The sequence below is a fragment of the Lactuca saligna genome, chromosome 4, assembly GCF_052625555.1.
Source record: "Lactuca saligna cultivar CGN05327 chromosome 4, ASM5262555v1, whole genome shotgun sequence".
Lineage (NCBI taxonomy): Eukaryota > Viridiplantae > Streptophyta > Magnoliopsida > Asterales > Asteraceae > Lactuca > Lactuca saligna.
The window spans coordinates 240,416,805-240,443,736 of record NC_136420.1 but is presented as its reverse complement, the minus strand read 5'-3'; the positions used below and the strand labels follow the sequence as shown (position 1 = coordinate 240,443,736).

At 38.4% G+C, this 26,932-nt stretch overlaps 2 protein-coding genes across 2 annotated transcripts; one reads left to right on the top strand and one right to left on the bottom strand.

Moving 5' to 3' along the window:
- The first annotated feature begins 3,905 nt into the window (after positions 1 to 3,905).
- Positions 3,906 to 6,256, top strand: LOC145043421 (alpha/beta-Hydrolases superfamily protein). Its single transcript, XM_078992065.1, has 6 exons — positions 3,906 to 4,340; positions 4,678 to 4,789; positions 4,874 to 4,967; positions 5,194 to 5,371; positions 5,459 to 5,528; positions 5,804 to 6,256. The coding sequence occupies exons 1-6, from the start codon at positions 3,943 to 3,945 to the stop codon at positions 6,113 to 6,115; spliced, it is 1,164 nt and encodes a 387-aa protein (XP_078848191.1). The 5' UTR covers positions 3,906 to 3,942; the 3' UTR covers positions 6,116 to 6,256.
- A 115-nt stretch (positions 6,257 to 6,371) lies between these two features.
- On the bottom strand, positions 6,372 to 18,634 carry LOC145043420 (histone acetyltransferase HAC1-like). The gene is made up of 17 exons (XM_078992064.1): positions 18,515 to 18,634; positions 16,646 to 16,965; positions 16,198 to 16,306; positions 15,743 to 16,055; positions 15,195 to 15,662; positions 13,398 to 15,055; positions 13,020 to 13,316; positions 12,658 to 12,936; positions 12,435 to 12,563; positions 12,060 to 12,260; positions 11,837 to 11,979; positions 11,079 to 11,391; positions 10,146 to 10,285; positions 9,347 to 9,425; positions 8,264 to 8,656; positions 7,941 to 8,158; positions 6,372 to 6,842 (listed from the first exon to the last, which is right to left on the bottom strand). The coding sequence occupies exons 2-17, from the start codon at positions 16,822 to 16,824 to the stop codon at positions 6,731 to 6,733; spliced, it is 5,031 nt and encodes a 1,676-aa protein (XP_078848190.1). The 5' UTR covers positions 16,825 to 16,965; positions 18,515 to 18,634; the 3' UTR covers positions 6,372 to 6,730.
- Positions 18,635 to 26,932: the final 8,298 nt, after the last annotated feature.

The following is a 26,932-nucleotide window of genomic DNA, read 5'->3' as shown; positions in this document are numbered from 1 at the left end:
ATGGTATCTTGTACCATTTTGTGTGTTAAGGTCTTATAATCATGAAGGAAATGATCTAGTCTCATGTCTAAGCCTTAGGAAGGAGTTATGGCCGATTATGCACCAATAATTAGGGTTTACGGCCAAGGGAGATTGTCTTGGCCATAAACACCCATTTGTTCTTGAATTCTTGATGCTTTCTAGGTGTTTATCATGTGATTCAAGTATATATCAAGTTAAGGAAGGAGTAATTACGATATAGAAGCTTAATAGGGTGATTAAGGTCCAAGAACACTAGTGTGTGTTCTTGGTGTTCTTGGTGAAATGAAGAACACTTGAAGATCTATCAAAATGAAGTGTTTTCATGTGTGAAATCAAGTACATTCACTAGATATTGAAGGATATCAACATGAAAATGGAAGGATCACTTACTAGATTAAAGATCAAGATGAAAGTTCTTGATGATAGTTGAGAGAGAATCGAATTCTAGCCTTGAAAATATGAAGAATGAGGAAGAAAGGAAGGAAGATCATGTATATAGCATGAGTTTACGGCCACCATGTGTTTAAGGTCGTAAACTCACATGTTATGGTCGTAAACTGCACATGATGGAGTTTAAAGCTTGATTGTTAGGTTATAACCTCAATTGACACTTCCTATCACCCCTTCCTTTGGTGTACTAGGCTCAGAATGCTCAAACAGACTCTAAACAGTGCTAAAAGTTAGCAGAAACAAGTCTGACTTTGATTGAAGTGAATGGTTTGTACAAGATAGAAATTTCGGGTTGTCACATATAGCCTCGGGTGGCTAATTTATATGCATGTGGTATTTTAAGGAACTCACTAAGCATTCGTGCTTACTGTGTTATGTGTTATGTGTTTCAGGTACCTCATAGGACCGTTGGAATGCACTGGCGTGATTGTACACACACTTTTGATTTGGAGATGTATTTGTGGATCCTGGAATTGAGCAATTGCTTTGAAAACTTGTTGATTGGTTTTTGGAGACGTAATGTTGAAACATATGTTTTATGAATATTAAAAATGAAAATTTGGTTAAAATTTCTTGTCGTTACAGAGTAGTTCTCCGATACTCAACAAATTGCAGTGCGTTCCTCCGTGTTCATACAGATACTGTGAGTAGTCTCCTTCTGAGCCAAGGTTGGGTCCTTGAACAACTATGGTGAGAAGGGTCTTTATGATTCTGTAATCCACAGGGATTTTTCAGTCATGGTTACTTTTCAAGGCGCAACAGTGACCATTAAAGAATTCTCATTCGAAGGAACTGTTGGATTAATGTCTAAGTCCATAATTATAATTGGTCAGACTTGACCCGACCCGGCATGGTCCATTTGGGTTGCATGGCATCATGCACTTGGATAGACTATAATGAGAGAAATAAGACACTTATGGTTATTAATATATTATAAGTTCTAGTATATTAATAATAAGAATAATAAGATTATTTAATTAGTATTGATCAAGAATTAATCTAGGATTAATTAAGTGATCAAAAGAATACTAATTAAATATATGGGTTGATTGTGTAAATCATCCATACTTGTATAGTGGGCTAATGCTCCATGGATTATCTAGTTGGGCCAAAACCCATATGATGCTCAATGGATGCTCCATGGTGTATTTGAACCCATGGATCCAAGGAAATGGAAAGTCATGAAAATTAGGGTTTGCCCTAATTGTAACACTATATAAAGATCTTATTCTTGACAAAATCGGCACTAGTATTATTCTAGAGAGGGCTAGCCGATTTTCATGAAGTGTAGAATTCTCTCAAGTTATTCCAAGTGTATTTGGTGTTGTGTGAACCATTTGAGGTGTCACACTTGGGGCACTAGGCACTCAAGCTTCATGAAGACAAGCACTAACAAAAGATATGTTATTCTAACTTGTGTTATTCAACATTTAGTATGCTAGAATAGAACAATACCTTGGAAAGTTGATATTTGCATGTATAATAGAGAAAACATAGATCCAAGGTATTTAGGGTTGCATGTACACCTAGGAGTGTTAGAATGCTCAAAACCCAACAGGAACAAGAAGTGAAGATTATTTTTCAACATTCAATCTTTCAACCCCATAAGCAAGGTGAAGTTGTACTTGAAGTTATGTGACAGATTGATTGAAGCCTCCTCAATCAATTTGCTACTATCTATGAACCTGCTGAAGTGATCCAAAAGAATCATTCTCTCTATTATTTTATCTCTGAAGTATTTCTAAGCTGAAAGTGCTGTTTTTCAAGAACCTTTACAAGAAGCCTCTACATCCAATATGCGTTCAAGGTCAAATATTTAAAGGAAGTCCAACTGTTCAAGATAAAGTCATTCATGTAGAAATTCATATGTTCATCTTGAATTTCTGAAGAAATCGAAGATAAAAGCTAAAGTCAAGAATGAAGAGAATATTGAAAAGAAAAGAAAGCTACAAACCCAGGGGGAGATTATTAGGACATAAGAAAAGAAAGCTATAAATCAAGGGGGAGATTGTTAGGTCATAAATTGTGGTTTATACTTTTCTTTTCATATGCTATTAAAGTTCTCGGTGTAGGACCGAAAACACCATGTTTTGGTGTTGTTTAGACCGAATTCACGTGTGATTTTGATTAGGCTTAATATTGTCTTGTTTGGGTTTTGGGTTAAGTTTGGTTATTAGGTCTAGGTATAAATAGTGTTATTTTAGCCTTGTAATGAGAGGGGGGCGTTTTTGGGGGTTGCCATAAGCAAAGAACACGTTCAAGAGTGAAATAGAGAAAAAACCAAGCGTAATCAAGAATCTTATGTACCCTGACTATTCATCTATAATAGTGTGCATTGAAGATTAATCATCTTGTTCTTATTCCATATTATATCTTGCATCATTCACTTGATTGGGATTCCGCACCATCATAGTGAAATCCGATTGATACGTAGCGATTTGGGGACTTACAATTCCCTCACTCGTTCGTTCTTGTGGTAACATGAGAAGTAAGTGGGTAATAACCTTAGTTAAACGTTCTTGCTTCCCGATCGCATTATACGCCTCAAACCTAAAACATATATATATATATATATATATATATATATACACACACACACACACACATATATTATACATCAAAGTTAGCCATTCATTAGTGTTGCGGCACAAGAGAAGCACAAAGGAGAAACGAAAGTGGATGTATGTTATGAGAATTCCTAAATGTGGATGTAGAGAGTAAGAGTTGCGTTAAATTCTCTAGGACCAGTAAAAGACGGATGGCCATGAACACTCAATGTCATGTGGCTGATTTGATGACGATATGCAGTCAAAGTAGAGAGGGAAACATATGTGTTGGAGCGCTTGAACAACTTACATCCTAATTGATGGATTCATAGTTATGTGTTTTTTTATTATCGTATTTAGATACAAATTGATCGAATAAGGGAATGAAAGAGAGTACAACTGGTGTGAACTCGTACGATGGTGAATGATTTCCGATGATCATGTTCTACATAATTCGGAAACAATGAAGTTAACAGAATGTGCTCTAAAAAAAACAATAATGATATTTTTTTGAACATTTTGGAAACTTTAATGATATTTTTTGTACTAAAATGGGTACCTTGTTGGTATTTTGTGTACAAATGGTATAGTTCAATGGTATTTTTTGTACTAAAAATTAATAGTATTTTTTGAACATTTTAGAAACTCCATTACCCTTTTAAATCATTTTTCTGTTTACCTGAGATAACCGATTAGCACAAGGTTTTATTTGAACACATATGTATTTCGTTGATATTCTATATACCAAAAATATACTTTAATGGTATATTGTGTACTCCAAAGAAAACAATAGTCTTTTTTGTATATTTTAGAAACTACGTTCTCTAAATTATAATGTTCTTTATTCTTAGGGGTGTAAAATGAAACATACAATTGGTACTAGAGAAAATGTTGGGAATTAACTAAAATAAAAAAGAAACAAAAAATGGCAGTGGCGGTAAAGGCAACAGCTATCCTTCAGCGACAACCACCAGTTCCGACACTTACACAACGCCGTGCGGCGAACTTGCTTAATGTTCGCCGGAAAATCATCGGTGGAAGTTCTTTCCACGGAATCGATCTGAGTAAGAGTTATTCTATCACATCGGCTTCTGGAATTTGCAGGAGTACAAGCACGAGTGCTACCAGCGATGAGATAAGAGACGATGAAGTTTTGCCAATTACGCCGTTGGAAGTGAATCAAATCAAAGATAGGTGCAGTAAGTGGGAGTGGAGAGGCTACACTATTAATTACTTGAAATATGAAGGACAAAATTGTCAGAAATCAAACCCTCCGCTGCTTCTTGTTCATGGTTTTGGTGCCTCTGTTGCTCATTGGCGCAGGTATTTGACGGATTTTCTCTTATTCTGATGTATGAATGTTCGATAATCATGTGTATTTGGTATTTCCATTTCATCTATGGAAATGGGGCTACCGTTATCTTAAACTCCATATTCATAGTGTGGGTTCTTAACATTATGGAAGAAATCGATATCTAGATGAGACTTGATAACTAGTTCTACAATTTGAAATCTGGTTTGATTAGCTAGTAAGTGATTAATGAAATTCCTAAATTGATGTCTTGGTTTCCTATGGTAAGTAGTTAAAGTTGCAATTCTCCCCTACTGGCTGCTTTAGCAAATGGTTGAACTTGTCTTTTAAAGTTTGAGATTCTACCAGGAATATCCCAACTTTGGGTCAGACCAATACAGTTTATGCCATTGATCTTCTTGGTTTTGGTGCTTCAGACAAGCCTGCTGGCTTCGAATACACCATGGAAGCATGGGCAGAGGTATATGTTTAATTGGTTGAAGTTTGGTTATTGTTGTATTTACAAGATTCAATCTTATGCACCACCTACTACTAATCATAACAGTTGATATTGGATTTCGTGGATGAAATTGTTCAAAGGCCTACAGTGTTGATTGGGAACTCTGTTGGAAGTCTTGCTTGTGTTATTGCTGCTGCAGGTGTGTTGTGTGTTTTTTATGTACTTTTAGGGCCCATTTGTTACACAGTGAAGACAAAATATAACATTTTGCACTGTGTTTGGACTGGATTGATGTCCGATGCATTCATAAGGGAAAAAAATGAAAGTGGATTGTTATAATAGAAAGAAATGAAATTACAATGCTTTAAAATACTAATAAATAAAAGTTGCTATTTCTTCACCTGCATTCCATTTTGTTGAAGTAGATGGTCAGCAGTCACAGGTTGAAGGGCTTGTTTTGCTCAACTGTTCGGGTGGCATGAACAATAAGGCGATAGTTGATGATTGGCGAATTAAGCTTATATTTCCTTTATTATTGTTAATTGATTTCTTGTTGAAGCAAAAGGGAATTGCATCATTCTTCTTTGAACGTGTCAGGCAAAGGTTCTCTATTTTCTTGCTTCATGGATCTGCCATTCTCGGGAATATTACTCCTTTTTTTTAACATAAGTTATTGTGCATTTTATTCAGAGAGAGTCTTAGAAACATCCTATCATCAGTTTATGGAAACAAGGACTCTGTGGATGAAGATCTCATACAGGTATTATTTACTTAATGCAGAAACAACACTTTTCTTTATCCCATCTTTGCAATCCTTTTCCTTTTTTCCTCTTTGGTATATGATTGAGTCGTGAAAAGGATGAAAAATGGTTCATTCCGATGATACAAAGTTGTTTGTGTTTTTTTTGCTAAAATGAACTAGAAAAATATGCTTCTATTACACGATGCTATTTGAGTTTTAAAAACATCTGGTTAACTTTTTCTATTTTTTAATAAAAGATTAAGTGGTGATAATTAAATGTTAACTTGCAACAGATAATCAGGGAACCAGCACTTGATGAAGGGGCACTGGATGCGTTTGTGTCGATTGTGACAGGGCCACCTGGGCCAAGCCCGGTCCAATTGATGCCAAAAATTAAACTGCCGGTCCTGATTTTATGGGGCAATGAAGATCCGTTTACACCTCTTGATGGGCCGGTTGGTAGATACTTTTCATCATTACCATCTCAAGTTGAAAATGTTAGTCTTTATGTATTAGAAGGTGTAGGACATTGCCCTCATGACGATAGACCAAATTTGGTCCATGAGAAGCTTGTCCCATGGCTTGCTACTCTTCCTTCTTCATAGAAACTTTCTTTGGATTCCTTTCTTTTAACTTTGCATTTGTAAGTATTTATACGTGTGTGTATAAATGCATCAATTTGTATATCAAGCTTGTATTATATGAGGAACAGAACTCCACGAGAAATTAATAATTATGAAAACAAACACGGCCAACCCTCAAAAGGTAACAAAATACATTTATGTTATGGGCATCCAAATATAATCATAAAATGTCGAGAAAATGTAATAATGTATTAGCACCACACCATGACACGTCATGTAGTGTCCGTTGATTCCTTTTCAGCTTTAAACATCTACAACAATTGTTTCAAATCAATAAGTACAAGTGAGTGTACAAGTACAACAATGAACAAAGGGAAGGGAATGGGGACCATTTCATTTTCATCATTATCTTGTTTGTTCCTATGCGATGCATGCCTATACTATGCTTTTAAAAGCTCTCTCAGTCAACTTTTTCATTTGGTTCATCAAATAGACTTCAAAATTGTTCAGATCACAATATGATACATACAACTTGCACTTGGGAGTTGGAAAACAAGCGAGATGCCTTGCCTCCTTGCCTGCTGATAAGCATTTTTTTTTAATTAATATATATATATATTTACAAGTTTACCCTCCTCAGCTGCCATCAGCAACTTCGGCCGCACGCTGCCTCATCATCTCCATTACAGCGGCCCTCCGCCGGCTATCAGACTGTTGTTGCAGTCTTCTCAAATGTTCCTTCAGATCTCTGTAATGTGGAATCAAATCAACGCATTATATATATATATATATATATATATATATATATATATATATATATATATATATATATATATATTATATAGCAACCTACTTTACTAATTGCAGGGAATAGCAATCTACTTTACTCACACTATCAATATCAACAATGTACTTAAATTGTCCACCCATAATACCAGCCTACATGCACATTATTTGTGGATAATAGCAATGTACTTTGTTATTCGACATAATTATAGTTTTTTTACCCATAATAGCACTTTATTTGTGGATAACAAACAGCAATGTACTTTGCAATTATGATATTTTACCCATAACAACTTAACAAGACTTTTGGTGGATAATAGCAATGTACTTTCTTATTATACATAATATCGACATAGTTATATTTCTTTACTCATAATGACAACATACTTACATTTTGCTACCACAATACTAACATTATTTTTTTTACATATTGATATTATCATTATAAAGGGTAAAAAACTGTAGGTACATTGCTATAGAATATTAAAAGAAATGTAAGTAAGTTGCTATTATACAACATACTTAGTTACTTACATATCAATACCAATATGGCAATATGGGTAATATACTTTAATTTGCAACTATCGATACATAAATGCTTAAACATTGTTATAATGGGTAGAGAATTGCTATTATATTATAGGATTAGGAAACATATTATGGGTTACATTTACATACAGCTATTGCCTATTGTCGGTAATAAAATGCAAGTAGTACATACCTATTAATAGGTTTACTCTTGCTACCAATATGGACAACATGCTTCATTTTCCACCCATAATACAAATACTAATACTTATTATTTATCCATAACAGCAACAAACTTATATTTCCTTACCCACCCCACCCACAATAGCAACATGATTACAGTTTGCCACCAATATTGGTAATATATATTAATATTATCCGTAAAATCAATCGCCTACCAATATTGGTAAAAAGATTAAAGTTGGTTGCAATTTACATCAACTAAGTTGTACTAGTGTAAGCAATTTTGGAAATGCTGTAACGAAGAGGGGGAGATGGAGAAAGATAAAGATAAAGATAAAGAATTAGAAACCTGCAGCGGGGTACATGACATTGAGATTCTTTACATGCTCGGGCATGGAGTTGAAGAAGATACCACATTTTCTTACAAAGAACACACCCACCAGAGGCACGTACTTTGCACTGTATCCCATGTCGGAAAAGTCCCTTCACCTTCCGACAATTCGGGTACTGACAAAGCGGAGACCGACACTGAGACGCATGTACAAGCAGATCAAGCATTTTCCTAAGCTGCAATGCAGTAAAATAAAATAATCATACATCCACAACAAAAGATTAGTAAGTAAGTAGATGGTATTGGTATAAGGAGATTATATTTATATTATAATTTTATACCTGAACAACTCGTAGTTGTCGGGCTTCTTTATTTTGTGCATCACGTTCAGCAATGGATGGATGAGTTGTCAACTTATGAGGATGATCGACACCTCCATCTTTGTAATAGCAAGCATTGCAGACGTCAAATTCGGGGCAAATCTCACAGCGCCAACCTTGACCTGTTTCAATGTCGTTATGACATCGGTTGCATGTCATTACGAATGCAGGAGCGGTTGGATTGTGAAGATGGTATAACACCATCATTGAGGAATGTTTTGCACGACGAAGGGTGTCGTATTGGTAATGGTTTCCTTGGCACAGGCTCAGAAAAGCTTGTCGGGTGTCGAAAAATTCGCTTTCCAGAATCTCGTCTTTATCTTTTGTATCTGCTGACACGTCATCGATTTCAATCTGCACGACACAACCGGAACGGAATTTCTTAAATCATACATATATTTTATTTAATGGCAACACAATTAGCTTTTTCACCATTGTGTGTTGTTTTTAATTACTATCCAAGGTAAGCAACTGGAACCTTTTGTTCATAAAACACCATTAAAATAAGGGTATTTTTATCAACAGAAAAACGATCTACTTGGTTGTCTTCTGATGCTACTTCTTTAAAACAATTTGAACATCAGAAATACTGTTACCCGCGTTTTTTTTTTTTTCGTCTTTCAACAAAAAAAAAAAAGGAAGAATGAAATTGAGAATTCCTTCCACTCCCTCAGGAAAGAAGAAATCCATTCTGTCCATTTACCATAGAATTGAATCTCAAATTTGAATTCCGTTCGAATCCACAAACCAAAGACATCTTTTATAATAAGGGAAAATGGCAGCCAGTAACACAAAATTTACTCATTAGGTCACTCAAGTTTTGATTGCATTTGCACCCAATAAGGAAACAAACATTCAATTTGGTTTTAAAATACCAATTTTAACCAGTCACATGTGACACCCTGTTTGTTATGCAGGATACTGCATTTGGCAGGGAATAGAACTGGACAAAATTTGCGTTTTTTTTGTCCCACCCAAAGACTTGTTCTTAATCTTTTGCACATGCCCTCCTCGTAAAAAATAACTCTAGAAGGAGAAACTTACAGGATAAAGAGGATGTTTCTCCCTATGATGAATAGGATGTCTCTCCCTATCCTCGAGTGTTTGTTCAATTTCATAACACCTGTAAGTCATAATCACAACCAAAACATTACATACATTTTAAAAACAAAAACAAACTCCCATTATGTATTTATGGAGAAATATTAGGGTTTAGGTGTTTATGGATTAGGATTGAAATGTTAGGAAATTCTATAAATATATGGGGTAATCAGGAACTAAGGATTGAACTGTTTGTTGATTTTCTGTTCATGATTACTATATTTCTGTCTTATCATTCACTCTTTCTATTTTCACATACTCCCTCATCATCCACAAATAATAAATAACTGATAAAAGTCCAAGTTTCAAGCTGACCACAATGCTAACTTCATATATATCTTATTCATTTTATTTATTAATGAAAAGCTGGCATGGCATATATTGTCTTTGTCAAAATGGAAATAGTGGTATACTTCCATTGATTTGATTATAAAAGCAACCTACTTCCATCATTTCCTATGACAGAACTCTACTTGAAATATCAACCCAGTTAGAGCAATGTCATCCAATTTACAAAGCATTTTCACTACTATAATTGGGTCGATTGTCTTAATAAAAGAAAAAAAAATACAGAATACAATCATGTAATAGAAAGAGATGAAAGTACAATGCTATAATACATAAATAAATGAAAGTACAGTGTTATTCTTTGCATTTATCCCAAACCGGAAGTGGTTAAAATTATAACAAATAAACTGATGCAGCAGAATATGTCAAAATGGAAAAAACCGAAAGTGCTTACTTATCACAGAGCTGAAACTTTTTGCACTGATTGCAAACCCAACGTGTTCCAGATACCATGAGGATGCAGCAATGAGTGCATGCATGCTGTAAGTGAACCATAATGAAATCTTCCTTCATTGGGGAAATTGTTTCACCAAGCTGTACGCCAAACAGATTACAACAACAACACAATTGTAAGAAAAAGAATATTCAAATTTTGCACTCTGGTCCAGAAACAGATTTATTTTAATCTGTCGGTTTATCTTTGTTTTTTTGAATCCAGCATGTGTGCATATTAAGGGTATAATCGTAAGACCAATAATTAATTAAATGAAGAGGGAAAAGAAACAATCCGCCTGACTATTTTGGGGTGTTTCAAGATCATGATCTACTTACAGAAAAGGTTAAATATGTCCAATCATAGCTCTATCCTCCGTTGTTTTTTTTTTCTTAAATTATGTTTTCTTTTCTTTGGTGAGCATACATAAACTGGAAATTGAAATAAAGAGGTTATGTGATGCTTTTTAATAATGCATAGTAAAGGGGTGTAGGGTTGACATATAATAAATTATACATTCATCCACACAAATGAATTTCAGACTTCCATTTTGTCGTAAATACATAAACCAAATGACAATCTTGTCTTTTTGAATAACTAAAAGCAAACTATCTATTATGTGTTTTGAAAAAGAATCAAACACAGTTCCATTTTATATAACCTTAAATTCAATCCTTAAAAATGGTTGAAAAAAAAACAAACAAATCTAAATTTGTATTGAATATTAACAGCACAGGGTTAGGAGTCATTCAAAGGATAAAAAGATCTTCAAGTTGACATTTTAACCAAAAAGCTTTTGATTTCAAGTGTTTATGTGTTAAAATAGATTTTCTTACAATTCATGGTTGTTAAATAATAAATATAGGTTTAGTATAAGATATGATTGAGAATTACCCTATGCATGAGTAGCAGATCTTTGGATGCATTCCCAGTAAGATCAGTTTGACCAGAAGCTTTGAGAGCTCTTTTGTTTAGGGTCTTCTTTATGGATCCTTTCCTATTTTGCTTTCTTCCATCCTCTTCCTGACGAAGCTGATAGATTATATCCTCAGCAGCACCAGGCCAATAGTCTCCATCAAAATATGGCAATCGAGTTGCAGTCACCTTGGCTTTACATTCACCAGAAGATACAAAGAAATGATCGTATAGATTAGTCAGATCTACTACAATATTTTCCTTTGTAGCTTTTCTCAACATCGACAGATACCTGATACTCATACACAAACAAACAAACAAACATAATCCATGTCACATAAATATCTTTGTATATTATTTATTACTGAAAAAAAAAATGTTTACAAACTAAAATTTTAAACATACCATTGAAACGCCCCAATATGATTATAATAGAAAATACTTATTCTAGTTGTTTTTGAAAAAATAATAATTTGAACTATTTTATAAAAAGATATTCTCTTACATAAATAGAAAAAGGGCACAAATTTTTTCTGTACATATTTTAGTTGTTTTTAAAAAAATAAAATTGCAAACTTTTTAATGAAAAAAAATCTCTGAAAAGTCTGCATAAATAGAAATGGAAGGGATCACATTTGCTAAAAAAGTGATCCATTCCATCAGACTTCCAATGAAATGAAGCATTCCATTCCTTTACCAACTCTATCATACCAAAAGAAAGTAATCAACGCACTCACCATTCTCTTAATTTATCAGATTTTGGTGTCTTCTGGATTTCAGGATGGCAATACAAGATATAATCTTCCCCCTTCAATGGAGGGCATGCCCAAATATAGCAACTTGTGAAACCACGTAATTTGCAATATTCTAGGTAACCTATCTGGAAACAGAATGAAATAAAATAAGTTAGTTTTTAATCAACCTAATATGCAAGATCTAACTCGACAGAGACTTACTTACCAGAATTTCATGATATACAAATGTACGAAGAGCCTCCCCTGTCACAGCCTTAATCTCAGGCCTGAAGTACTTGACTGAATCCAGATAAGAAAGATAAACACGCCGATGGTTTGGCTGCGGACACTCTGCTCCAAATTCTTGAACATACATACCAAAAAGACACACTTCCACACCTTCAATTTTCTGAAACAACAGAACTACCTAAAACAAGAAAGGCTAGTTTAGGGATTCACATACCAGAACCACAAGATAACGGATTGCGTAATTTGAACTTATTTTTTTTCTTATTAAGTCACTAAAGTTTGAAAAATCCATCCAATGATAGCTGTTTGGAATTTGGATGACATTTATTTACGTTGCTTGTCATTGAAATACCTTAGACTTATACCCAAACTCCACAGGATAATTTTCCTCTTGAAAGATCTCAAGAAATCGTTGCTTGACTTCCAACTTCTTGTCCACTGAAGAGACCACTCTGACAACAAGTGCTTCTGCTCCAGGAACCTGATAATAAAGAAAATGTAAGATACATACTTTGTTCATTCACAATGTATGGTATGGAGTTGTCTTTTTTTTTTTTTTTTTTTTGTAACATCACCTCATCATAAGTTTTCCCATAGAACCTTGCGCGCTCTAGTCTCTCCTGCTTCAGTTTTCCAAACAACCTGCTCTCTATGTGATCACTGAGTATGGTTCGAGGTAAATCTTTTGCTCCAAGTACAGCACTCTGTGGTAGAGGCATCCGCTCTCCTCTTTCAACTTCTTCCATATAACAATTTGGACAAGTATAATCTGCTTGCCCCCCATCATTTCTTCGACCATTAAATAGCGCACATATTTGATGCTGCCAGGCTTCACACCTGTCACATTGCACCCACTGCAGTGCAGATGGGACCCCACAAGAAATTAGAATATATAAAGATATAGATATATACTTATATATAAGGGTACACAACATACCCATTCTTCGGTCTCCTCATCATTTTTCTTTTTCTCAAATCTAGCTTTCAAAACATTAGTTCCATCAACATTGATAGTGTCTCCACGGGAATCGTTATAGCATGGAATGCAAAAGTAGTGTCGGGTATCACCAGTTCCAACGGTGTAGAACATAGCATTTCTCTTGATGCGAGCACCACAAGGTGTGCAATATATAGGCGGGGGTTCAAAACTGAGCTTTTCAACTGCACATAGTTGACACGAGTTCTCACTCATCGAGTGCTCCAGAGCTTGATTCTTTTCTACTTTCGCTTTGCTCTGTATAAAACGAGAGATTCAAAAACAAACACAAAACAAAGTAACAAACACAGCTCCATAAAGTAAAATGCAGATTCTGACCTGGCCAACCCACTGCCTGAGACCTGTTATATGCTCACGAACCTGCTCTGGTGTAAACAGCTCTATCATTGATACTCCCTTTATTTTTGGCTTCCCGGACTTGGTTCCAGTAGAAGGTTCTGCAGGAAGTGATGTACTTTCCTGTATAATGGGCTGGACCACCTCTTTCTCAGTCTTAACAACCTCCTGCTTAATGTTAATGGGCACAACAGAGCTCGCAGGAATTTCCACTTTTACCCCAGTAACAGTTGGAGTATTGTTGTCACCAATTTCAGCTTCTTCTTCTTCATGGAATACTTCCTCAGAGACAGGAGGTGGTAATGGTAATGGTAATGGTACTGGTAATGGTATGACAGGATTTTCACTTTCGGAGGCTAGTGATTGTGATGATGACTGCTCTATTTTCATCCTCTTTAAAGTTGGATGTAGATCTTCTGAAGTTTCAACAACCGATGGACTCATCTTGGTATTGTTATATCTACTGGTGCCACCATTAGGATGTTCACAGGATCCATTGCCAGAATTAGAATCTGTACGGTGGCTCCCTTTCAGTTGCACAAAACGTTTTACAGGGACACAAACAGGACAAGTTGAATCCCTACAGTGCCTATGATGTTGGAGTAATACCTTTGTCCTAGGACAACGAGGATATTGACATTGAACCAAATCATTACATGATGATATATGGCTCAACAGCTTTTGAGCAGTGATGCAATTGACTTCCGGACATTTCCCTGGTGGGTGTGAGCATTTACGAGCATGCCGCAAGAACAATAGCCACCTTTGTTGATTCTTGAACTGCAATTCACGGTTTAAATTAGCAGAGTTTGGCGGATCTACTGATCTATTCGTGGTGATTTGATGTGTGATGGATTCTTCTGAAGAAAGATTGTTCCTCTGAGCTTGATCTTGCCCTGCTATTCTCTGATTAAATTCTTGTTGGACATTATTATTATTATTCTTATTATTATTAGTATTATTATTATTATTATTATGGTTTGACACGTTGCCCACTACGTCTATGTGGGGCACTTCTTGAGATCTCGAATGCCATTGTCCCTGCAGCCCAGTTTGAGTGTCAACAAATTGGTGTTGTTGAAGCAAATGCTGCATCTGCTGTGAAGTTTCAGACACTCCCTGAGAGCCTGGTGCAAGATTCTGCAATTGGCTACCCATGCTATGGTCTTCCATGGAGTTGTGTTGGAAGTGATTAATTGTCTGGGAAGACTGAAAATGGTCAGAGACCTGTGGCTGTAAAGCTTCACTGTGACCCCCCACCATTCCAGGCTCAGATTTTATTTGACTGACAGGATCATGTGGCTGTGGCAGCAGCTGAGACTGACCATATGACAAATGCTGATTCTGCTGCATCTGTTGACTTTGATTTTGAACAAGTTGTTGTTGGAAATGAACAGCCTGCTGAGATTGCATAGGAGTCTCATGTAGTGAATGCTGAGACCTGAAATTCATCTTTTCTGCCTGCTGAGTATTGACCAAATTTGACTGATTGACCATCAAAGGAGCACTCGTGTTATGTAGTGCATGCAAGCTTACTGGATTCATGTTTTGATTATTCATCATTGATGTATTTGAGGTTGTGGGAACATAAAAGTTTCCGGTTCGAGAAGAATCAGTGGTGCTACTCCCATAACCATCACCTGCAAAGTATACGTATTAAATACCCCATCAACATTAAAGAGGATACTACACTGACAAAAACAAACATGTCCAAATATATATATGTATATATTCACAGACAGAGAGAGAGAGAGAGAGAGAGAGAGAGAGAGAGAGTACCCTGTGACATCTGTTGTTGATGGACATTCATGTTCCCATAATGAGAAGGTGTCACATAGCTTTCTGAGGTTCCTGAACCATTCATCATAGGTGAATTATTGGCCATCATTCCTAAACCGTTGTTAATTGAGCCATTTGAAAAGCCATAAGCTTTCTGTTGTAAACTAGACCTGATTCCCCCACCCATATGGCTCCCAAGGCTATGTAATATGCGACTGTTCTGGCCACCAACTTGCTGCTTCTGGTTCAGTGGCTGAGATACCATTGTTGAGTCAATAGTCGATAGCCCAACAACATTGTTGGACATATCTGTGTTCATGTAAGACTGATTACTTGCGGCGTTACTACTATTAAATCCAGGAGTAGGCATCATCTGGCTGCCCATTCTTTGTGCCCCCATTGATGAAATCAAACTGTTTCCACTCGAAAACTTTGATGTCGACTGTTGATAACCATTCATCAAACCTCCTGCCAAAGTGGATCCAATGTTTTGATACAGAGTAGAAGAAAAGTCGATAATATATCAAATAATAAGAGGCAAAAATTACCATCAGATGACCCCAAGGAACCATTTTGCATCCCACTGGAAATTCGGGTGGTATTAGGTAAAAGGTTTCCTGTGTTCACAGGTGATGACATCATGCTATTACCACCACCCACCACAAAGGAGTTATCCATAGATGATGTGGCCATTATATTTGAGTTCCCACTTTGTGGCATGCCCGGATTTGGAATCATTGTTCCCATGGGAACAGAAGTATTGCCTTGTTGCTGATACTGTTGATTTTGGTTGCTCAACGGGAGGCGTCTGATTAGAATATGTAAACGGTTTTCCAATGTATCTAGATTCATGTATTCCTCCTAAAACATATATAGTTCAATTGTATATTTTAGTCGGAGGATTATCAACTACATCCCACTAAAGAGATGGATTCTTTCAAAATTCAATGCAAAAAAAAAAAAAAAAAAAAAAAAAAAAAAAAAAAAACTAGAAAGATTTTACCTTTGTGGTTGCAGTCTTGAACAGGCCTTCTTCTAAGCGTCTAACAATGTCCATCACCTTCTTTGGAGCTATCTCTTGTGTTTTTTGTCGCTGCATTAAGAATTCATAGCTGGAGAAGAAGATTTAAAAACATTAAGAGTAGAAAAAGATCAAATTAGACACACAAAATGATCAGATCTACCAAGCAGGCATGATGGATAATAAATCAACACAAGGAGGGGAGGGGTAACTATAATCACTTGGTATTGAATTTGAGACGAAATAGGGAGTCACGTGCCCTTACAGGAAACCAAACCAGGCCTAAGCTTATCGAGTCTAAAACTAGGTCAGTGCTAAGAGCATACAAAAACAACAGCTTTTGGTGAATAATTTAAAAAAATAAATAAATAAGGGAAGTAACAAAGAGAAAGGAAAGAAACATATAGTTGTTTGTAAATGAGAAACTTACATTCTCTCCTGTATAAATTGGCGAGCCTTGACAAAACCAGGCTCCATACTAAGATTATTACGCTGACCTCCAGGGTTCTGCATTATGTTCTGCTGCTGTGGATGTGGTATGCCAGGCAATGATGTCCCACCTTGGTTGGGTATCTGCCCAGAGAACTGTCCTGATGATATATGATTCATCTTTATCCTGTCACCTCACCTACTTACTAGATATGAATATGATATACTTCATAACAAATGTCACATTCAATCCACCAATACTTGCTTGTCAATTCTGATGCCTATCTACGTACTTTCAGCTTCAGTTTTCCTGACTACAAACTGAAAGCCAACAAAAAGCAATACAAAAACTTATGAGTGTCTTTCCAATATTATTACAAACCAATTGGGAAAGTTAAGGAAGAAATAAGCATACTACTTAGCCAAGTGTTGATAAGTACCATACTTCTGTATCATGTGAATTATTAGTTGTTTTTGCACTTTACAAAAGCAAATAATCGGTAAAACCCAGCCTAACATGCCTTCTGACTTGGATAAAGCTCGACTTTTATACCTCTAGATATATCCAACATTCAATTTTATTTTATCAATTTAAGACATAAAGTCTTCTAGTTCTAACTCTCTAGTCTCTAGCAATTAAATACTAATATTTCCAAGTGATGCGGTCATCTGAAACCAACACCTTGTAACCTTGTGCAGTAAACTAAATGCACATATCTATCTCAAGTTTTATTTGCATGCTTCTTACTAACAGTGCCACTTTAATAAGTTCAGAATATGATGTTATGGTGAAAGAAATCAACAAAGCGTTTCCCATCTCATCGTGATTAACTGCATCATAAATCAAACCTCCAAATTGAACATCCAAATGATAAGCTATAGGGTAATGGGCCAACCCTTACAATTCAAAACTTTAAAAAAAAATGTTTTTTAAAGAAGTACTATTATTAAAAATATTACACCCTTCTAACTGCGTTTTGTCATATCCTTAGTGATCTGAAGGCATGCATCACCTTTCGAAGATAAGTCCACAAAAACTGACATACATCAGATTCCATGAGTCCTTAGTGGACAGTGGTCAGTTAAATCCACAAACGCTCATCCTTCCAAAGAGATAAAAAGTACTACAAAGCACTAACTACATATTTAATTACTTCTATATCCAGCAAAACAGGATAAACATCAACATCAGGTTAACAACCCCCAAAATAATTACATTCCCTTTCTTTTCAAAAAAGCTACACTTCAGACTTCAGGTGCCAAACAGGTTAACGTGATAAGGATTTTCAAGGTTTAAGGAATAAGCTGCTAACTGCAATGACCTTCAAAAAGGTACAAAAAATGTTTTTTTTTTCACTTGAAAAGTATTAGATTTGGCATTAAAAATGAAATTCGCTCTTCTTTTTGGAACAGAAGTGGTAACCAACTTTAATCACTACACATTTGAATTCACATTCAAGTTTTGAACTCATTAAATCCTACACAGCAAGTTCCCAGCAAGTTACATCACATCAATGACACCAAGAAAACATATCTCGCAATCTGATTTCCATGAAAAATGTCAAACACTAGACTTAAACGCGAATCTTAACGACTAAGCACGATAAATCCCGAAACTGAACCTCCAAACCCCAAAATCCACATATAGCAACCCTGGATTAATTTTTCCTTACATGAGCTAAAATAAGTTATCAAAATTATTGAAATCAGCAAGCAAATATATTAAAGCATCCTTCTATGCAACAATTACATTCAATTACAAGAAACCCTAATTAAAGCAATTATTCAGCAAATTGGAATGATGAAAATGAAAAGATTCACAGTAATGAAAGAATTATTGAAAACTTATGTATAGAAACAGTGCACATACCTTAATTTGTTGTTGGAAGTTGAGCTGTACGTTGATGAGCAATTAGAGACGCATTTGGAGACTTGCAAAGACAAGAGAGAAAAGGGGTGAAAATTGTCGGGCATAGTTATAAAAACTTATAACCCGATAAGTTTACCGGTTTTCGGGTTTGGATTCAAATATCACTTTGGTTTCTGCATCGTGCCTTACTCCAAACGACCCATCACCCACGTCGAGAGACCTATTATTTTGAGTAAACTACAACATTAGTCCTTGAACTATTTTCTTATCTACAGCTTTAATGCACTAAAAGAATTTCTTGCTACTAAAATCCAAGAGAACCATTTTTAAGACTAAATTACAAACACGGTCCATGAGGTTATTGAAACTTTGCACTCCCAATCCAACTTCATTAACCATATGATCCTTAATTTTATCATTTGTTTTACAGCGGCCAAGGCAAATCATGTGCCTCATACATAAGGGGCAATTGGTCTTTTTGGTTCGTATACCTCTATTACCGCCATCTTTAATGTGTAATATGCATATAGCTATAAGATTATATTACATCAATCCACAATCCTTAAGTTCTAATTATGCATATTCTAAAATATAACAAGGATCACCAATCTTAGTTTTGGATAATCATTTCTTCTAGTAGATAAGTGGTTTTTGATTGAAAATTGTGTGTAAGATCCAGGTGAATGGATGTGAAAAGTGTGTATAATATGTTAGATGTATTTAAAATATTGATTTTTTTCTTATTTTACTTTGATTTTTTTTAGTAAAAGTTATGTAATTCGAAAAAAGATCTTGTTAGTTTTTTGTTGTGTTTATTTTTTGTTTGTCTAGTTTGTCTTTAGTATATGTCAATGACAATATTCTTGGCATTCATCATAGAGGGTTTTTCTCTAACTTACTAATGGTTGATTTTGTGCCCCTTTTTGTTAGTAAGTTATATGCAACTCTGCATCAACTAGGTTATTTTAAAGAAATCTCTATATTTTATTATTTAAAAAAATTAATGAAGATTTGTAAGTCACCAAATCGCTTTGATGTATCAATCTGATCCACTTGATGGTGTGGAATCTCAATCAAGTGGATAATGCAAGATAGAATGCAACAGAAGAACAAGAACAAGATGAATCTTCAATGTATCAATGATATTCAATGATGATCCGTTACACAAGATTCATACACACACACTTGTTCTCTCTTACTTTCTCTCTCTAGAACACTAAGTATGACAATGGCTTCCCCTCCTTGAGACCGAAAACGTCCCCTCCTCCTTCTAGATTCCTAAAACATGCCTTTTCCTCCCTATTTTATACAAATGGACTAAATCCTAAGCCCAAAACCGAAAGGCCTAGCCGAAAACCCATGAGATTTCGGTCCAAGCTACAACTAAACCCAATAATGTTTCGGCCCTAGACCGAAAACTGCAAATGCCTAGAAAAGCAAAGTATAAACCATAATTTAGACCAAACAATCTCCCCCTTAGTTTATATGTAACATCCCGAAACCAAGTATATCTCCTTGGCCCTTCTTCTTTCCTTAAGTTGTCAGTTTTAGCCCTTGTGTAGTTTGTGTAATGATCTAGTACGCTGCACGTACTCGTGAGCGTATTAATGACGTGGAGGATGCCTGGTACGCGAGGCGTACCAAGCCCAGAATGAAACCCTAATTCTAAATGAGCCCCTTATTTAAAGAATGTTATGGCCTCATTGTTGGCCACCATTTCCAGAGACTTGTCCATCCAAAACCCTAATCCTCGTTCTTGTAGCTAGAGAGTGCCCTTGAGAGCTTGTTGGTCTATTCTTAAGCCTTAAGAGTGGAAAGGAAGCTTTGGAGAAAAAGGAGTAAGAGCCCAAGCACTTGGATCTGAGCTTAGCAGTGTGAGAAGCTTCATTTAGAGGTATAAAGCTTCAAACATTCTTCCTTTTTTGTTGTGTGTTCTTATTTGGGATGTTATAGGGTTGTTGTCCCAAAAGTTAATGGCTTTATGAGTTAACGAGCTCTAAGAACCTAGATCTGTCCCTTGCTAGTGTATTTCATGTTATAAGGACATAAAAATCCAATCTTGGTCAATAAGAACTAACCATGCATGGGATATGAGCTTAAGGAAGAAAATAGATGAAGGTTTTGAGTGTTTAAAGCCAAAGCAGCCATGCAAAGGCGTAAAGTCTTTGTAACGACCGAAATTTCAAAACAATTAAAACTTTTCAAAAACAATCCATTTTAATAACTTTGTTACAAAAAGGTTTTCAATACATTATTTAACATAGTATTTTCCCAGGTCCATTTCATAAAACACCAACGCGAGGAACGGTACGATCACGCCTTTGCCTTACCACAGACTCCTGAGAACCTGAAAACATAAAAACCACAACTGTAAGCCCGAAAGCTTAGTGAGATACCCCCAAAATACCAACCACGTATACGCCCTTCCAGGCCACAACCTTCCGGTCCAAAACATATCGCCTTCCAGCCCATAGCGTAATGCCTTCCGGCCCATAACACATTGCCTTCCGGCCCCTAACATATCGCCTTCCGGCCCGCAACATAAAAAGCATACATATCATGACAGAACATAGAACAACCATGCATACCGGGTTACACTCCAGACCAGACAACCATGCACATAACATATAATCATATAACAGTTCACAGTTAGTAACTCGATCAACAGATCACATAACATATCATTACCCTAACCAAGATACCAGCCTAGCCGATCACTAGCATAACATCACCCTACGACTCAGCAAACATAATAATTACGCACATACGCCTTTCCAGGCCATGAACTTCCGGTCCACATTGCATTGCCTTCCGGCCCACAACATGTAATGCCTTCCGGCCCATAACGTAACGCCTTCCGGCCCATATCCCGCAATATCATACAACAGAAAATTACCCGGATTTCCATCCGATAAAAGGGTCGGCCTTGGTGCCTTAAACCCTATAGATATAGTGAGGATAACTCACCTTGAAACTGCCGACTGAACAGATAACTCAAGCTGCTCCGATCACTGATGCGATCTCCACCACTGGATAGCCACCAATGCACTGAACTCAAAACTATAATCATCAATTACCAAAGTACCCCTGGAAACCACTGGTTAACCCTTGGTCAGATACTAGGTCAAAGTCAACCCCTGACTGACCCTACTCGCCGAGTCAACCCTATGACTCGCCGAGTTCCCATACTCAAAACTTCACTCAATCCGCGCCCTAACTCGCCGAGTCACCTCGAGACTTGCCGAGTCCAACAACTCTGAGTCCACTCGCACACAACTCACCGAGTCATCCCTTGACTCGCCGGTTCTCGACTCAACCAGAAAATATTTGGACTCTTTGACAAGACTCGCCGAGTCTAAGGCTATCTTCAATCTACTCGCTGAGTTGTTCATCCAACTCGTCGAGTTCCAGCTTATCTTCAAGCAACTCGTCGAGTCCACCCATGTGACTCGTCGAGTACCACCGGTCTGCATCCAAACAGAAGCGTTCCAGACCATGCAATTGATCCAAAACATAGATCTAGACTCCTACAACTCATCCATCACGTAAAGTGGCAAACTTTACGTGAATCCAAAGAGATCTATGCATTTTGCACATTAGGGCTAAGGTTTGGGATAAGATAGCTTCATCCAACACTCAACACAGGGACTTTCCTGCATTCCAACTCTCTTCCATACCAGATCTGAGGTAGCAACCTCAGATCTAACCTCTAGACTCCAATATCACCCAAGATAAGCTTCCCACAAACCCCAAAATGAAGAGACAAGATAACAACGACCTAAGAACGAGATATTACCTCAAAGGAACGCCCTAATCTGCAAGGAAACTCGAATCCAAGCAAAGCCCCTTGTTCCACACCTTCAAATCCCCAAACTTTCTTCAACAATTACTTCTCCAAGCTCCAGTCCACTCAACAATGGTGCTTCTCCATGATTTTTGGGTTTCTGGGACCCAAGGGGGTGATAAAGAGGCTGGGGAGGAATCATAATGCTCTTTATATAGGGCTCAACCCCGAGAATTAGGGTTTTCTCCACTCAGCGCCCACTCGCCGAGTCCACCCATTGACTCGCCGAGTCGGCTATTTAACACGCGACCAAATCGCGACTCTACTCGCCGAGTCCATCCATGGACTCGCCGAGTCACTCTTTCCCAAATTACACTTTTAGCCCTTCAACTCAACTCTTGCTATTTCAGGACGTTACAATTCTCCCCCACTTAAATTAGGCTTCGCCCTCGAAGCCTACAGCAATACAACTCCAAAGATATTCCCACAACGCGCCACCTGGTCTTAACCAGACCAGGTCCCACAAGGCATACCCATCGAAACTCAAAAACACTTTCCCTTCCCTTACGGTGTCTTGACCACCGTCTCTAACCGGGCACCGGCTGTAGCCTCTGATAATCACACTCAATAACCGAAAATTACCCAAGATGCATCACTGCCCCAAATCTCAACAATCACTCGACCCATAAGGGCTAGAAAACCATGAACCATAGGATCCCCGATCCGAATCCCACTCTATCCATTCTGGGACGACTGAGAGACCCATTCTCAATCTCAGAGCAACTCTCACGAGTTCTCCCCTTGCAACCGCATACACATGCTGAACTAGCTCTAACACCCTCAGGTTGGGAAAACCTGATTCACTGATAATATCCTCAAACATTCCCCAGGATAAGCCACTAATACATACCCCATACCCTGATCAGAATCACACTGAGAGTTCAAGACTCTCTCCCTGCATCCTTTCCGAGCCTCTTGGCTCTACACTTGCGGAATTCCCTCCGCAGCCTCAGCAGACATCCCAAACCGGATGAGCTTCTATTCCACTGTCGTAAACATGCTGCTCAAACCATACTCGAAGTACTCTATTCATAACTCTGCTCTGCCACTTTTACTTCCATGAACTTGCACTCCCTCTCGGGGTTACACACCTCTTACCTCTCTCTTTTCCTTTACCAAGGAATCCACTCGGCCACAATGTCACTCCGACAATTGCCACGGTGCTCGCCCAACGCTACACCACCCTTTAGCGTGTCCGCTATCCATCCAATATACTCACTCTGACTCTCCTCGCAGGAACTCTCGAGCCCATGCACTACCTCAACTAAACAAGATCACTACCCGGGGCCAGACCTCCCAATGTAATCACACTGCAACCTACACAATCCATATCCTCAAACTGATTCAACAATACCTGCAGGGTCTTCAGCATGACTGGACCGCCTCACCAGGCCTTCCGCCCATCCGGACCGCCCAACTAGCATTCGACATTCCGAGTTATCACCCCCGGAAATCCTCCCATGCATACCGTTCTAGCCCACTAGGGGGTTCCGAACTCTAATTCCATCATACATACTCGATCCCGGCCTGCTCCCAGGCCTCCACAATCAAATGCCCTAGGTCTGTATCCCGCCCCGCATGCCCGACACTCGCTCCTATAAGCCTATACTCTGGGCTGACAGAACACTACTGAATCCCAACAGCTAAGCACTCTAAAATACTCATCGATCACCCAGAGAGTTCTCCAATTCTCCCCCACTTATAGCACTGATTAACAACCACCGGTCGCCATCACCGACCTTCCAGAACAACCCTATACAAAGAAAACACTTACACGTGGATTGCTTCCCACAAGCATAAACAACCTTAACGAGATCTCACATCAACACTGATTAACCCGCTCGAAAGAAACTCAAACTATATCTAACCACTCCTCGGAAAGCCGATGCTACCCGACCTTCAACCCAATGTCGCATCTCCACTAATAACCCTCACGAATGATAACCAACGAAAGCACAAAACACCAAACTATAACCATACCAAACCCACAGGGAACAACGGATACCAAGATGAAAACCCGAAACACGAATCCATAACCATGCCAAACCCTCAAGGAACAACGGATACCAAGACGAAAACCCGAAACACAAATCCATAACCATGACCTCAACCCGCAAAACGACGAATACCGCATCAAAAACCACACAAATATACCAGCACAAACAATACACCACAATAATCGCAAGATAACATGACATCAAGAAAGAAACATACCCGCAGCTGCATCCGGCACTGCTATGACCTCCTCTGCCGCAAGCTAATAAGCACGACCCTGAGCCCTTGGGGGCTTCGCTCCACCCTGACCTTCTCCTGAAATCCTCAAAGTGGCCGGTGCTGGAGCCTGCACCGGTCCTGCGGAAAACTGTGGATAGTTGACCCTCATATGTCCAACCTGATGACAATGATAGCAAATCCTCAAATCCCGAACCGGCGCTGACCGCCGACAATCCCTCGCATAGTGCCCCTCCTTTCCGCACTTGCGGCATGCACCACCGGACCTGCAAACTCCGGTGTGACTCCTCCCACACTTCCCACAAGTGTGGCTGCTCAGATCCCCCACTTTAACATCAACGGTCTTGGACCGTTTCGGCGCCGGCCGCGACTGCACCGGAGCTTGCCTCAGCTCACGCAACTGCAACTCAATCTCTAACTCACACCACCTAGCGGCCTCCTGCAACTCCAACAATGTCCCGCACCCCTGCGCAGACACAAACTGTCTGATATCCCCCTTGAGCATACTCAGATATCGGGACATCTGAGCTTGCTCCGAAGCGAACTCAGGGCAAAACATCGCCCTCTCAGTGAACATCCTGGTGATCTCAGTCACCGACTCCGAATCCTGCTTCAGCTCAAGGAACTCCTGAGCCAATCTCTCCCTTTCATCCTACGGAACATAGCGAGTGCTGAACATCTCTCTGAACTGATCCCATGAAACCACAGCCCTCCGCTCATCCGAATATGACCCCGCGGTCAATCTCCACCAATTCTTCGCCCCGAGCCTCAACAGGTTCAGAGCACACCTCACCCTCTGATCAGCAGGGCATGAACACATGAAGAAACACCCCTCCACGTCCGATAACCATCTCATAGCAACAATCGGGTTCTGAACTCCATTGAAGGTGGGAGGCTCCGTATTATCGAAGTCCCGATACTGAAAATCCCTATCAGCTCCTCCCCCTGCCACTGTTACAGCCATTGTAGCCGCCGCGGCAGCCGTCTCCGCGAGAGCCGCATAGCGCTCATCAAAATACTCAACCATGGCGGTATTGATCGACCCAAACAGTTCCGGCAGCTCGGCCGGAACAATGCAACAACCTCATCATGCAGGCTCTCACGAATCCTTGCATCCAACTCGTGCGTACTCATCTGACCGATAACCTCGGGCGGTACTGACCCATTCGCAACTCCTCATCCTGTACCCGATCCTGACCCGGATCCGCTTCCAGCATGCCTCGAAATCTCCATATTGAAAATATACTAGAAAACCTCGGACTCTTCCCACTATCCCGGGAACCAACTCTCAACCCAACCCTAGAGGTCATGGTTTCCCCGATACGCGTATGGGTCCTGTGCTTTCAGTAGTACGAGCCCATACTACCTTCCACACCTACCCATATTTGTATGAAGTACTACCACAACACCCTAGAGAAACATGCATAACAACGTTCAACCCTCACCACTAGAGGAACACTGAGAATCTCCAATACGGAACCCTAGGCTACAGGCATCACAATCAGGCAACATTAACATGAATTCCTGAAGATCCCTAGCCTAACTCTAGCATGCTGTTCTTGTTGGGTTATGAGCATTCTAACACTCCTAAGTGTACATGCAACCCTAAATACCTTGGATCTATGTTTTCTCTATTATACATGCAAATATGAACATCCAAGGTATTATCCTAATCTAGCATACAAAACAATGGATATAACAAGATAGAATACATACCTCTTTGATAGTGCTTGTCTTCATGAAGCTTGAGTGCCTAGTGCCCCAAGTGTGACACCTCAAATGGTTCACAATCATCAAAACACTTAGAATAACTTAGAGAGAATTCTACACTTCATGAAATCGGCTAGCCCTTTGTTACTCTCACTAGTGGCCGATTTTTCCTCAAGAATAAGATGCTTATATAGTTATACAATTAGGGTAAACCCTAATTGTCATGACTTTCCATTTCCTTGGATCCATGGGTTCAAATACACCATGGAGCATCCATGAAGCATCATATGGGTTTTGGCCCAACTAGATAATCCATGGAGCATTAGCCCACTATACAAGTATGGATGATTTACACAATCAACCCATATATTTAATTAGTCTTCTTTTGATCACTCAATTAATGCTAGATTAATTCTTGATCAATACTAATTAAATAATCTCATTATTCTTATTATTAATATACTAGAACTTATAATATATTAATAACCATAAGTGTCTTATTTCTCTCATTTAGTCTATCCAAGTGCATGATGGTATGCAACCCAAATGGACCATGCCGGGTCGGGTCAAGTCTTACCAATTATAGTTATGGACTTAGACATTAATCCAACATTCTCCCACTTGGATAAGTC

Excerpts from the sequence above, each read along its gene's own strand:
- LOC145043420 (XM_078992064.1), bottom strand. The coding sequence starts at position 16,824 with ATGAATCATATATCATCAGGACAGTTCTCTGGGCAGATACCCAACCAA. Across the intron at positions 11,980-12,059 it reads TTGTATATCATGAAATTCTG|ATAGGTTACCTAGAATATTG; the intron begins GTAAGTAAGTCT and ends TTCTGTTTCCAG. Across the intron at positions 11,392-11,836 it reads TCTGATAAATTAAGAGAATG|GTATCTGTCGATGTTGAGAA; the intron begins GTGAGTGCGTTG and ends TATGAGTATCAG.
- LOC145043421 (XM_078992065.1), top strand. The coding sequence starts at position 3,943 with ATGGCAGTGGCGGTAAAGGCAACAGCTATCCTTCAGCGACAACCACCA. Across the intron at positions 5,372-5,458 it reads TTTGAACGTGTCAGGCAAAG|AGAGAGTCTTAGAAACATCC; the intron begins GTTCTCTATTTT and ends CATTTTATTCAG. Across the intron at positions 5,529-5,803 it reads TGGATGAAGATCTCATACAG|ATAATCAGGGAACCAGCACT; the intron begins GTATTATTTACT and ends AACTTGCAACAG.